The sequence below is a fragment of the Cydia splendana genome, chromosome 2 (assembly GCF_910591565.1).
Source record: "Cydia splendana chromosome 2, ilCydSple1.2, whole genome shotgun sequence".
NCBI lineage: Eukaryota > Metazoa > Arthropoda > Insecta > Lepidoptera > Tortricidae > Cydia > Cydia splendana.
Window position 1 is genome coordinate 28,191,456 of NC_085961.1, and position 14,310 is coordinate 28,205,765.

Here is a 14,310-nt window from a genome sequence, read left to right on the forward strand (position 1 = left end):
TATAAACTAACGGGTTCACAACCTACGGTGTCATATCCAAGGAAAACGCCACAAATGGGGTTGGCCGATCAAAGTATTTAGCAGACGGCGCCAGCATAGCTTGCCCTGTAGGGAATGCAATAACCGGCCGAACTTAATAACCTGTTTCGGTTACGGTTATGCCCGAAAAATAACCGAATATCGGTTAGAATCGGTTACGGTTATTTTCAACAAAAAATGATAAATTTACAATGAAGTCATTAAAAAATTACGAAAATAAAGGTACAGTATTAGGGAATGTGAGTATAAATCTTCGTTTTTAATAAAACACACAAAATACTGTAAAAGTAAAATATGACCTTGGACGTGATACAATATTCAATAAAAATATTTCATAAATAAGGTAAAGGGCCCCAAGTTCGTGTTAGTACGTTATTTCGTTAGTTTTGTTTCTGGCGCAAATAATAAGGAATTCAAATATTTTTTATTCAAATTATACATATGTAAAAAAATGTATTATTTAATCTCTTCAATAAAATAATAACCAATATTTTAGTGATTAAACTGAGAGTAATACGACGGTCGAAACTGTCAGACGGCCGCGAGCAGCTGTGTTGTATGCGTGCACTTTTTTTAGGCGTAAGGTGCGCGCTCTCACTTGTTAAGCTTATAGGAAGGAAAAGCTAAACCCATTCGAATAAAAGTTTTTGGGAGTGTTTCTGTGGGTTCCTTAGTAATTGATTTGATAAGAAAAAAGAATGCATAGAAATACCTTAAAATTGCAATAAATCGACTCACGAAATAGCGGTAATTTTATTTTTCGTGTGTCTCCTATTTCGTGCCACTACCGAATCAAGGTTTTTCTAGATACATTATGAGTGCTTGTTTTTAAATATAACATCGAATAAAATTAAAAAAATAAATTAGAAAACAATTAATGTATTTCATCAAGTTTCGTTTGAGCGAAATTCGGTATACGTTTTTTTCACTAGAATTCTCATGAAACGAGTTTGAATGTGACCCGAGTTAAAAATGTTAAGGTATATTCCACGTATATTCTCATATTAACTACTAGCACAATTTTATTTATAATTCAATTTATTTGACTTATTTTGGTCTATGTTTATATTTAACGTATAAGATAGTACATTTTTTTTGTAAATAATTATTATTTGTATCTCCGTTTTAAAACTCTCGGGTCTTTCGAGCCCGGTCATTTACAAAGGCGTGCGTGGGGATATGGATCCAACACGTAGAGGCCGTTTGGAGAAATTTGATTTCATATAGAACGCCTGCTGGAACCCATTCACGGGTACATCAATAGATACCCGTGAACCGGTTTCAGTTTAATTATTATTATTATATATTTTTAATTTATATAGTTCGGCTTATAATCAAGTATTAAAGTACCCATATGGTTTACAAAGTCTTAATTCAACCATTAAAGTCGACGAGTACAAAAAACTTTAAGCTAGCTCTCAATTTAACATTAATTTTAAATATTACTTTTAATTTGACCTTACAATTACTCGTAAGTAGGTAAGACCGTTAAATATTTAAAATGATTATCAGCAAATTATCACCAATTACTCTAAGAAAACTTTATTCCGAAACAGGGGACACGAATTCACGAACTTAGGAGCTGACCTAAATTTGTATCACGAAATGGGAGCCAAATAAGAGGTTCACGAAAAAATTCGAAACAAAGAACTAATATAACTTACTCAAAAGCTTTCAAGGTATATGCTTAGTAATATTTAAAAAAAATATACAAACTCTCAAGAGCCTTAACCTGCCGAAACAGGGGCCCTTTACCTTAAAGGAAGTAAATTTGGTATATTTTCATTATTAAAGTACACGAATGACAAAAAATATAGTCACAGGCGTCACAACCAAAAAAGGCAGGATTTTGTAATGATAAAACATAGAATTTAAGTCTTTCCACTTGCAAACACAAATCCCATTCTTATCGAACCTAATATATATGCTGCCTCCTTTGCCCAATTTTTTCATCGAGATCGCAACGTTCCGGTAACATTAGTTTTTTTTGCCATTAAAATTTTTGCGAGCCCGACACTTATAAAAATTGTCCATGAAAATATGACGGCCCTTTTCTAAATATGACTGGAGAAGTTTAGCCACTACCTTGCCTGTATGGCCTTGCCCTCCAATTTCAATATCATTTTTCCCTCTGTACATATGAGATTGGAAGACAAGGCCACCAGGAGTGGCTAACACATACATTTTGATGCCATATTTGTGGCGTTTACCTTTAATATATTGGCGAATGCCACTCCGGCCTCTAGACAAAATTAAAGATTCGTCTATGCAGAGATTCTCCCCTGGGGTATATATTTGGGGGTATAGCTTGCGTGCTAGCGTCAGGTGACTGGGTCCTTACGTACTGGCATGGGCTACGTAACATACGTAGCTGCTACATGTATAACAGTAGACCGCACACGTATAATGAATCGGCATATTTACTCATTATGGCACTGACTACGTATTATACGTAGCTTGCGTGTTAGCGTCAGGTGACTGGTCCTTACGTACTGGCGTGGGCTACGTAAGATACGTAGCTGCTACATGTATAACAGTAGACCGCACACGTATAATGAATATGCATATTTACTCATCATGGCACTGCCTACGTATTTTACGTAGCTTGCGTGCTAGCATCAGGTGACGGGGTTCTTACGTACTGGCATGGGCTACGTAAGATACGTAGCTGCTACATGTATAACAGTAGACCGCACACGTATAATGAATCGGCATATTTACTCATCATGGCACTGTCTACGTATTATACGTAGCTTGCGTGTTAGCGTCAGGTGACTGGTCCTTACGTACTGGCATGGGCTACGTAAGATACGTAGCTGTTACATGTATAACAGTAGACCGCACACGTATAATGAATATGCATATTTACTCATCATGGCAATGTCTACGTATTTTACGTAGCTTGCGTGCTAGCATCAAAAGCATGGATTAATCGGTTTTTAGAAGAGTATTCTAGACTGTGGTCTCAAAGTAACACCCGAAACGAAAAAGAGACAAAAATATGTGTAACTTTCCCCGTAATTAACTATAGCCAAACATGTTTTGCCAAAGAAAGGCTATGATGTGAATCTATTCAAATGTGTAGTAATTATTGTTTTAGCGTCTGCTTTAATCGTATGTTTTAAAGTTTGAAGTTGTGTAGCACCCGAAACGTCCGCCTGTCTGTCCCCGGCTTTTCTCCGTGGTGGTTAGTGCTAGAAAGCTGAAATTGGGCATGGATACATAAATCAATCATGGCGACAAAGTAGTAACACAAAAATTACAAAAAAAAAAATTTTTTTAGGGTAGCTCCTGTACAACATATTTTTTATGTATTTTCGCCTTTAATCCTGTGATGTGGGGTGTCGTTGGATAGATTTTTCAAAATGAATAGGTGTCACCATCAACCATTTTTTGATTAAGGGAATATTTTCGGAAATATTCGCATTGAAAGAAAAATAATTATGATATCTACGAGAAACAGTTTTTATTGTTAAGACTAATGTATTTTATAATAATTCAGCATTTAATATTTATGTTTTTAATCGAATTTATTAAAAAGACAATATTTTCAATAAAATGAGCCCTGATTTCGTCTAAATCTGTCTTAGATTCGTACTCGTAACACCCGAAACGAACCATGAGTAACACCCGAAACAGGTAATTTATTTTATTAAAATTAAATAAAAAGTGATACTAAGTGTTACTTTAGTGTTTCAGTAGACTATTGGGACTATATTACTTGACATAAATAAAACTGGAGGTTACTTGAGAAAATTCGCTAATTTATGCATTTTGGTACTGATGGTCAGAAGCTATAGGCCAATTCGCGTAACACCCGAAACAGCTACTTTTTAGTGAGTCTCTCGTTATTACTCTTATACTTTAAATTATGTGTGTTCAGGAAAAGAAAAAATTATCAAAGTAGTAGATGAATTAATAGTTTAACCTCCTAGTTCCTGTTACTATATCGAATAAAACCTTATTTTATGAGTTCAAGTGTAACACCCGAAACGGTGGAATGACCCATTTACTGGTATACTCTTGGGTCGTCCCATTAGTTTTTTGTCAAGTTCTTAAATTAGTCCCATTCTGCTTTCGTCACCCATTCTACATTCGTCAAGTTCATCGGTGGTCTTTTTCATATTTGGTTATACTTGGTTGTTTGCCTTTTTCTTATTTCGGCTTATTCCGGTATTCGTCATCATCTTCTTTGGGCATGTTCGATGTTAGTCAATTTCTTTTGTTAGTCTCATTCGTTATTCGTAATATCGTCTTTGGTCTTATTCTAATTTCGTATTTTTATTATTTAGGATCTTTTGAAATTTGGACACATTCTCTATTTGTCACGTTAAATATTCGTCCCGTTCGATATTCGTCCCATTCGATATTCGTCCCATTTACTATTTGTCTTCTTTTTTGTTTTGATTCCATAAACAATAATCCTTATACTTAAATATTAATTAAATGTATCCTAAACAATACACATGTAGGGGAGATTAATCCAAAACGGGGACACGGGGCTTACTACGTCGTGCCGTGCCTGGTCTTAGACCAGGGCACAGTAGTATGGCTACTTAGATAGTTTCAGACTGATTAAAGCTTTGGTAACTGCTGTCAACCTTCTTCAGGGCGACTTCTATGACGCTCACGGGAGGGAAGGGATGATGAAATTGATAACCACACTGGGAAAAAGACAATCAACAAATATGGCCAAAGATGACAAAGACTACCAGCGAAAGTGACGAATGAAGAATATGACAGAATACAGAATAAGACAAATTAAGAACTTGTCAATAACCGAATGGGACCAATATCGAACGTGTCGAAGAAAAATGACGAATAATGAATGAGACTGAATACGAGATAGACTAAAATCGAACATGCCCAAACAAGATAATGAAGAATACCGGAATGGGTCGGAATAAGAAAAAGGCAAACAGCAAATATGACCAAAGATGAGAAAGCCCACCGACAAAAGTGACGAATGTAGAATGGGTGACGAAAGCAGAATAGGACTAATTTAAGAACTTGGCAAAAACCTAATGGGACGACCCAAGACGATACCCATTTACTCAACATGGCACTGTCTAAGTATTTTACGTAGCTTGCGTACTAGCATCAGGTGACTGGCTCCTTACGTGCTAGTATGGGCTACGTAAGAGACGTAGCTGCTACATGTATAACAGTAGACTGCACACGTATAATGAATATGCATATTTACTAATCATGGCACTGTCTACGTATTATACGTAGCTTGCGTGCTAGCATCAGGTGACTGGGTCCTTACGTACTGGCATGGGCTACGTAACATACGTAGCTGCTACATGTATAACAGTAGACCGCACACGTATAATGAATCGGCATATTCACTCATCATGGCACTGTCTACATATTTTACGTAGCTTGCGTGCTAGCATCAGGTGACTGGGTCCTTACGTACTGGCATGGGCTACGTAACATACGTAGCTGCTACATGTATAACAGTAGACCGCACACGTATAATGAATCGGCATATTCACTCATCATGGCACTGTCTACGTATTTTACGTAGCTTGCGTGCTAGCATCAGGTGACTGGGTCCTTACGTACTGGCATGGGCTACGTAACATACGTAGCTGCTACATGTATAACAGTAGACCGCAGACGTACAATGAATATGCATATTTACTCATAATGGCACTGTCTACGTATTAAACGTAGCTTGCGTGCTGGCGTCAGGTGTCTAGGTCCTTACGTACTGGCATGGGCTACGTAAGATAGGTAGCTGCTACATGTATAACAGTAGACCGCACACGTATAATGAATCGGCATATTCACTCATCATGGCACTGTCTACATATTTTACGTAGCTTGCGTGCTAGCATCAGGTGACTGGGTCCTTACGTACTGGCATGGGCTACGTAACATACGTAGCTGCTACATGTATAACAGTAGACCGCACACGTATAATGAATCGGTATATTTACTAGGGTGTCCCTTATTTTTCGACCAAATTTTTTTTTTACGCATACCCCCTAAATTTGTTCCATATATTCTAAAATACTCCTAAAATAAAAATGAGCTTGATCTATGAACGGGAACCCGTGCCGACTTGAAGCTGAAACTTGCCCGTACAAGTTGCTTTGAGCGATCGGAACATACTGCGTAATCACTTAGTGTAGTTTTACATTTCGTTGTATCTGGGAGGTTTTTGTTTGTTTTTTAAAATGGATATTGAACTACGAAGTTCAAAAAAGGACATTTACCTAGTGGGTAACATAAAACATCAGATAACAGGAGCGAAATTGCCGTCAAATAGGCAAGTACTAGCGGTCTTTTTTTATAATATTCGCGAAGTGAATTTAAAATGTAAACGAAAGTGCTAATCTTGCTATTCGTGAGTGTATTATTTTTTGGGATAAGGCTAGAATACCTACACGGTCAGTACCTAACTGTGTTAAAAAGCTTGTAGACCTTTACCAAGTTTGGCGTGATTTACAAAAAAATTGTAAGAAAAGCAATGACATTCATAAACGCCGGGAGCACGATTTTAAAGACAAGTTGGACAATTTATTTGATATCGCACATGCTGACGCTCTGCAAATGATAAAGATTGAAGAAGATAGAGTATTTTTACAGCAACAGAGAGAACCGGGGCGTCAGGGTAGTCTAGCAGGAATTGACCAAAAATTGGCAGAAAAGGAAGAGCGAGCCCGGCAACGGAAAATAGACGAAGAGAAAAGAAGATTAAAAAACACATCTATCGCAGAACCTTCGCCGCCATATGATTATTCGCTGGTTCACAGCCCTACGTCTTCCATTCATGGTTTATCCGATCGTTCTCTAGATGAACCCGTATTGACATTACCTGTTACTCCCCAAGTCACCGTTGTTAAAAGGGGCCGAAAGGACTTTATTTCACCTAAGTTAGTAGCAGCCTTAGATAGATGTCAACTAAGCACAAGAAATTCCGTTTACGTCATTCAGGCTACAATTGAAGCATTGGATCTAAATATCGATGACTACCCCGTAAATAAATCTTCGATACAACGAATTCGAACGCAGACACGAAAAATTAGGGCTGAGGGAATAAAAACTGATTTCCAAAACAATGTTCCTTAAATTGCTACTATTCACTGGGATGGCAAATTACTACCTGCCACAGATGTACGAAGTTCAAAAGAGGAACGACTGCCGATCGTGATCACGTACGAAGACAAAGAACAACTTCTTGCTGTGCCCAAGATAGACAGTTCATCAGGAAAAGAACAAGCTCAAGCCGTTTTACAAGCCCTTCAAAATTGGGATCTTAATGACAAAATACAGATTATGTGCTGCGATACCACGGCTTCAAATACTGGTCGCTACAATGGTGCGTGTTCAATACTAGAACAAAAAATGGAAAGAGAGCTATTACTGTTTGCCTGTCGCCACCATGTCTACGAACTCGTTCTGAAAAGTATATTTGAAGCTAAAATACCACAAGTCACCCGTAGCCCTGATATTCCACTTTTTAAAAAGTTTAAAGATAACTGGAAAAATGTTAATCCAAGTGTCTTTGAAACCTGTCCAGATTTTGTGAAAAAACACGTCAACGATGCAGTCCGCAGTGAACTCCTTGGATTTTATTGGAAAGAGTTAAAGAAAAATACTGTGCGAGATGACTATCGCGAACTCATTGAACTGTCGGTAATATATTTGGGTGGCGATAGCGAAAACAAATTAAAAATTAAGCCACCTGGTGCGATGCACCAAGCTCGGTGGATGGCAAGAGCGATTTACGCTATAAAAATGTTTTTGCTAAAAGACCAAATAAAAATTAGTGCAAAGGACAAGCGAGCATTGCAAGATGTTTCTCTATTTATAGCGACTTCATATGTCAAACCATGGCTTCAGTGCAATATGGCTGTGAAGGCTCCTAATCAGGGCTTGTGTTTTCTAAAAACATTGAAGAGGTATGAAGCGATTGACAAAGTGATCTCGAAAGCAGCTTTAGATAAGTTCTGCAAACACTTGTGGTATTTGACGGATGAGGTTGCCATTTTAGCAATTTTCGATGATGAACTAGACGATGAAGTGAAAATACGGATGATTTCTAAACTAGAGTATGATAACGAGAAGCCGTGCCATCTGGAAAAGAGATATGTTCCATCTAAACAAGAAATCGCAAACACTTTATTTACTAAATGTTTGGATGATTTCGTGTCTACAAAGAGCAAACATTTGTTTACACGCTTGAAAATTGACACAAGCTTCTTGAGTGTTCCTGTTTTAATGTGGAGCCAAAATGATGCTTACTTGAATGCTAAATCTAAAATTTCGACTCTTCGAGCAGTTAATGATACAGCAGAAAGGGCAGTTAAGCTGATGCAAGACTTTCACGGATTAATAACGGCGGACGAAGAGCAGAAACAGTTCCTATTACGTTGTGTTCAAGAGCACAGAAAGCTTTATCCTGATTGTAAAAAAGCTACTCTGCGAAAAATGTATCCCAAATATGTAATTATAATAACATTTAATTTCATGATTATGATGTTTATTTTTACTTATTTCCCTATTTCGTTTAGTCATTTCGTAGCAAGTTTGAATTCTTAGTATATTTTTGCCTACTAAAAAATACTTCGAACTTTGAAGCCAAGTCGGCACGGGTTACCGTTATCACAGAGTATTGTAATTTTGCAGGTCTGTTTTTTTTAGCATTTCTAATAATATTGAGGGGTATGCGTACCAAAAAAATAAAAAAAATATTTTTTGCCCATATAAGGGACACCCTAATATTTACTCATCATGGCACTGTCTACGTATTTTACGTAGCTTGCGTGCTAGCGTCAGGTGACGGGGTCCTTACGTACTGGCATGGGCTACGTAAGATAGGTAGCTGCTACATGTATAACAGTAGACCGCACACGTATAATGAATCGTCATATTCACTCATCATAGCACTGTCTACGTATTTTACGTAGCTTGCGTGCTAGCATCAGGTGACTGGGTCCTTACGTACTGGCATGGGCTACGTAACATACGTAGCTGCTACACGTATAACAGTAGACCGCACACGTATAATGAATCGTCATATTCACTCATCATAGCACTGTCTACGTATTTTACGTAGCTTGCGTGCTAGCATCAGGTGACTGGGTCCTTACGTACTGGCATGGGCTACGTAACATACGTAGCTGCTACACGTATAACAGTAGACCGCACACGTATAATGAATATGCATATTTACTCATCATGGCACTGTTTACGTATTTTACGTAGCTTGCGTGCTAGCATCAGGTGACTGGGTCCTTACGTGCTAGCATGGGCTACGTAAGATAGGTAGCTGCTACATGTATAACAGTAGATCGCACACGTATAATGAATCGTCATATTCACTCATCATAGCACTGTCTACGTATTTTACGTAGCTTGCGTGCTAGCGTCAGGTGGCTGGGTCCTTACGTACTGGTATGGGCTTCGTAAGATACGTAGCTGTTACATGTATGACAGTAGACCGCACACGTATAATGAATCGGCATATTCACTCATCATGGCACTGTCTACGTATTTTACGTAGCTTGCGTGCTAGCATCAGGTGACTGGGTCCTTACGTACTGGCATGGGCTACGTAAGATAGGTAGCTGCTACATGTATAACAGTAGACCGCACACGTATAATGAATCGGCATATTCACTCATCATGGCACTGTCTACGTATTTTACGTAGCTTGCGTGCTAGCATCAGGTGACTGGGTCCTTACGTACTGGCATGGGCTACGTAACATACGTAGCTGCTACATGTATAACAGTAGACCGCACACGTATAATGAATCGGCATATTCACTCATCATGGCACTGTCTACGTATTTTACGTAGCTTGCGTGCTAGCATCAGGTGACTGGGTCCTTACGTACTGGCATGGGCTACGTAACATACGTAGCTGCTACATGTATAACAGTAGACCGCACACGTATAATGAATCGGCATATTCACTCATCATGGCACTGTCTATGTATTTTACGTAGCTTGCGTGCTAGCATCAGGTGACTGGGTCCTTACGTACTGGCATGGGCTACGTAACATACGTAGCTGCTACATGTTTAACAGTAGACCGCAGACGTACAATGAATATGCATATTTACTCATAATGGCACTGTCTACGTATTAAACGTAGCTTGCGTGATAGCATCAGGTGATTGGGTCCTTACGTACTGGCATGAGCTACGTAAGATAAGTAGCTGCTACATGTATAACAGTAGACCGCACACGTATAATGAATCGGCATATTCACTCATCATGGCACTGTCTACGTATTTTACGTAGCTTGCGTGCTAGCATCAGGTGACTGGGTCCTTACGTACTGGCATGGGCTACGTAACATACGTAGCTGCTACATGTATAACAGTAGACCGCACACGTATAATGAATCGGCATATTCACTCATCATGGCACTGTCTACGTATTTTACGTAGCTTGCGTGCTAGCATCAGGTGACTGGGTCCTTACGTACTGGCATGGGCTACGTAACATACGTAGCTGCTACATGTATAACAGTAGACCGCAGACGTACAATGAATATGCATATTTACTCATAATGGCACTGTCTACGTATTAAACGTAGCTTGCGTGATAGCATCAGGTGACTGGGTCCTTACGTACTGGCATGAGCTACGTAAGATAAGTAGCTGCTACATGTATAACAGTAGACTGCACACGTATAATGAATATGCATATTTACTAATCACGGCACTGTCTACATATTTTACGTAGCTTGCGTGCTAGCATCAGGTGACTGGGTCCTTACGTACTGGCATGGGCTACGTAAGATACGTAGCTGCTAAATGTATAACAGTAGACTGCACACGTATAATGAATCGTCATATTCACTCATCATAGCACTGTCTGCGTATTTTACGTAGCTTCCGTGCTAGCGTCAGGTGGCTGGGTCCTTCCGTATTGGTATGGGCTACGTAAGATACGTAGCTGCTACATGTATGACAGTAGACCTCACACGTATAACGAATCGGCATATTTACTCATCATGGCACTGTCTACGTATTTTACGTAGCTTGCGTGCTTGCATCAGGTGACTGGGTCATTACGTACTGGCATGAGCTACGTAAGATAAGTAGCTGCTACATGTATAACAGTAGACTGCACACGTATAATGAATATGCATATTTACTAATCATGGCTCTGTCTACGTATATTACGTAGCTTGCGTGCTAGCATCCGGTGACTGGGTCCTTACGTAATGGCATGGGCTACGTAACATACGTAGCTGCTACATGTATAACAGTAGACCGCACACGTGTAATGAATATGCATATTTAATCATCATGGCACTGTCTACGTATTTTACGTAGCTTGCGTGATAGCATCAGGTGATTGGGTCCTTACGTACTGGCATGAGCTACGTAAGATAAGTAGCTGCTACATGTATAACAGTAGACCGCACACGTATAATGAATCGGCATATTCACTCATCATGGCACTGTCTACGTATTTTACGTAGCTTGCGTGCTAGCATCAGGTGACTGGGTCCTTACGTACTGGCATGGGCTACGTAACATACGTAGCTGCTACATGTATAACAGTAGACCGCACACGTATAATGAATCGGCATATTCACTCATCATGGCACTGTCTACGTATTTTACGTAGCTTGCGTGCTAGCATCAGGTGACTGGGTCCTTACGTACTGGCATGGGCTACGTAACATACGTAGCTGCTACATGTATAACAGTAGACCGCAGACGTACAATGAATATGCATATTTACTCATAATGGCACTGTCTACGTATTAAACGTAGCTTGCGTGATAGCATCAGGTGACTGGGTCCTTACGTACTGGCATGAGCTACGTAAGATAAGTAGCTGCTACATGTATAACAGTAGACTGCACACGTATAATGAATATGCATATTTACTAATCACGGCACTGTCTACATATTTTACGTAGCTTGCGTGCTAGCATCAGGTGACTGGGTCCTTACGTACTGGCATGGGCTACGTAAGATACGTAGCTGCTAAATGTATAACAGTAGACTGCACACGTATAATGAATCGTCATATTCACTCATCATAGCACTGTCTGCGTATTTTACGTAGCTTCCGTGCTAGCGTCAGGTGGCTGGGTCCTTCCGTATTGGTATGGGCTACGTAAGATACGTAGCTGCTACATGTATGACAGTAGACCTCACACGTATAACGAATCGGCATATTTACTCATCATGGCACTGTCTACGTATTTTACGTAGCTTGCGTGCTTGCATCAGGTGACTGGGTCATTACGTACTGGCATGAGCTACGTAAGATAAGTAGCTGCTACATGTATAACAGTAGACTGCACACGTATAATGAATATGCATATTTACTAATCATGGCTCTGTCTACGTATATTACGTAGCTTGCGTGCTAGCATCCGGTGACTGGGTCCTTACGTAATGGCATGGGCTACGTAACATACGTAGCTGCTACATGTATAACAGTAGACCGCACACGTGTAATGAATATGCATATTTAATCATCATGGCACTGTCTACGTATTTTACGTAGCTTGCGTGCTAGCATCAGGTGACTGGGTCCTTACGTACTGGCATGGGCTACGTAAGATACGTAGCTGCTACATGTATAACAGTAGACTGCACACGTATAATGAATCGGTATATTTACTCATCATGGCACTGTCTACGTATTTTACGTAGCTTGCGTGCTAGCATCAGGTGACTGGGTCCTTACGTACTGGCATGGGCTACGTAAGACACGTAGCTGCTACATGTTTAACAGTAGACCGCACACGTATAATGAATCGGCATATTTACTCATCATGGCACTGTCTACATATTTTACGTAGCTTGCGTGCTTGCATCAGGTGACTGGGTCCTTACGTACTGGCATGAGCTACGTAAGATAAGTAGCTGCTACATGTGTAACAGTAGACTGCACACGTATAATGAATCGGTATATTTACTCATCATGGCACTGTCTACGTATTTTACGTAGCTTGCATGCTAGCATCAGGTGACTGGGTTTTTACGTACTGGCATGGGCTACGTAAGACACGTAGACCGCACACGTATAATGAATCGGCATATGTACTCATCATGGCTCTGTCTACGTATATTACGTAGCTTGCGTGCTAGCATCCGGTGACTGGGTCCTTACGTACTGGCATGGGCTACGTAACATACGTAGCTGCTACATGTATAACAGTAGACCGCACACGTGTAATGAATATGCATATTTAGTCATCATGGTACTGTCTACGTATTTTACGTAGCTTGCGTGCTAGAATCAGGTGACTGGGTCCTTACGTACTGGCATGGGCTACGTAAGATACGTAGCTGCTACATGTATAACAGTAGACTGCACACGTATAATGAATCGGTATATTTACTCATCATGGCACTGTCTACGTATTTTACGTAGCTTGCGTGCTAGCGTCAGGTGACTGGGTCCTTACGTACTGGCATGGGCTACGTAAGATACGTAGCTGCTACATGTATAACAGTAGACCGCACACGTATAATGAATCGGCATATTTACTCATCATGAGACTGTCTACGTATTTTACGTAGCTTGCGTGCTAGCGTCAGGTGACTGGGTCCTTACGTACTGGCATGGGCTACGTAAGATACGTAGCTGCTACATGTATAACAGTAGACCGCACACGTATAATGAATCGGCATATTTACTCATCATGGGACTGTATAGTAGGTCGTATTTGTATTACAACTCTCGTAACTCGCCTACGTATTCGTAAAGATACGGATATCGTGTAAGTAAAGCCTTTAAATAAGTAGGAGGTGTACGTTTAAACAACTGGATATGATAACCAACACATGTATGAATAAAGATGTTTTCTACTTATGTTCATGTTCTGTTGAAAACTACTTAATGTAAAGGTATAAGCTACTTATAAGTAGGAGGTTGAACTGGATAATGTACCCGAATATGTATGGGTAATGGTGGCAGCTACTTACATTCAAGTTCCTTAAACAACTACGTATTGTACGGGTATAACATACTTATTACGTAGGCGCTGACATTATACGTACAAAATTCCAATGCCCGTACGCAACATTGTGTATCTCCTAAACGCGTAAGTAGCTTGCACCATTAAGCAGTATGCGGCAGCTGTATTAAGTATGCTGCACCCGTAGTAAGTAGCAAATTGCAAGCTACTTACAATTTTTTGCTTCATAAGTAGCAAATTTTTCTCAGTGTATATACGATAGGCGAACCGAATCCTATGAATGTTTGGCAATCTAAAGTGTCATATGCCCAATGCCTGCATTTATACGTGAACGGAGTTACACTGTATTCT

At 39.8% G+C, this 14,310-nt stretch overlaps 1 protein-coding gene across 1 annotated transcript; it reads left to right on the forward strand.

Annotated features, from left to right (window-relative positions):
* The first annotated feature begins 6,414 nt into the window (after positions 1–6,414).
* Positions 6,415–8,706, forward strand: LOC134801400 (uncharacterized). Its single transcript, XM_063773936.1, has 2 exons — positions 6,415–8,499; positions 8,698–8,706. The coding sequence occupies exons 1-2, from the start codon at positions 7,330–7,332 to the stop codon at positions 8,704–8,706; spliced, it is 1,179 nt and encodes a 392-aa protein (XP_063630006.1). The 5' UTR covers positions 6,415–7,329.
* The last annotated feature ends 5,604 nt before the right edge of the window (positions 8,707–14,310 follow it).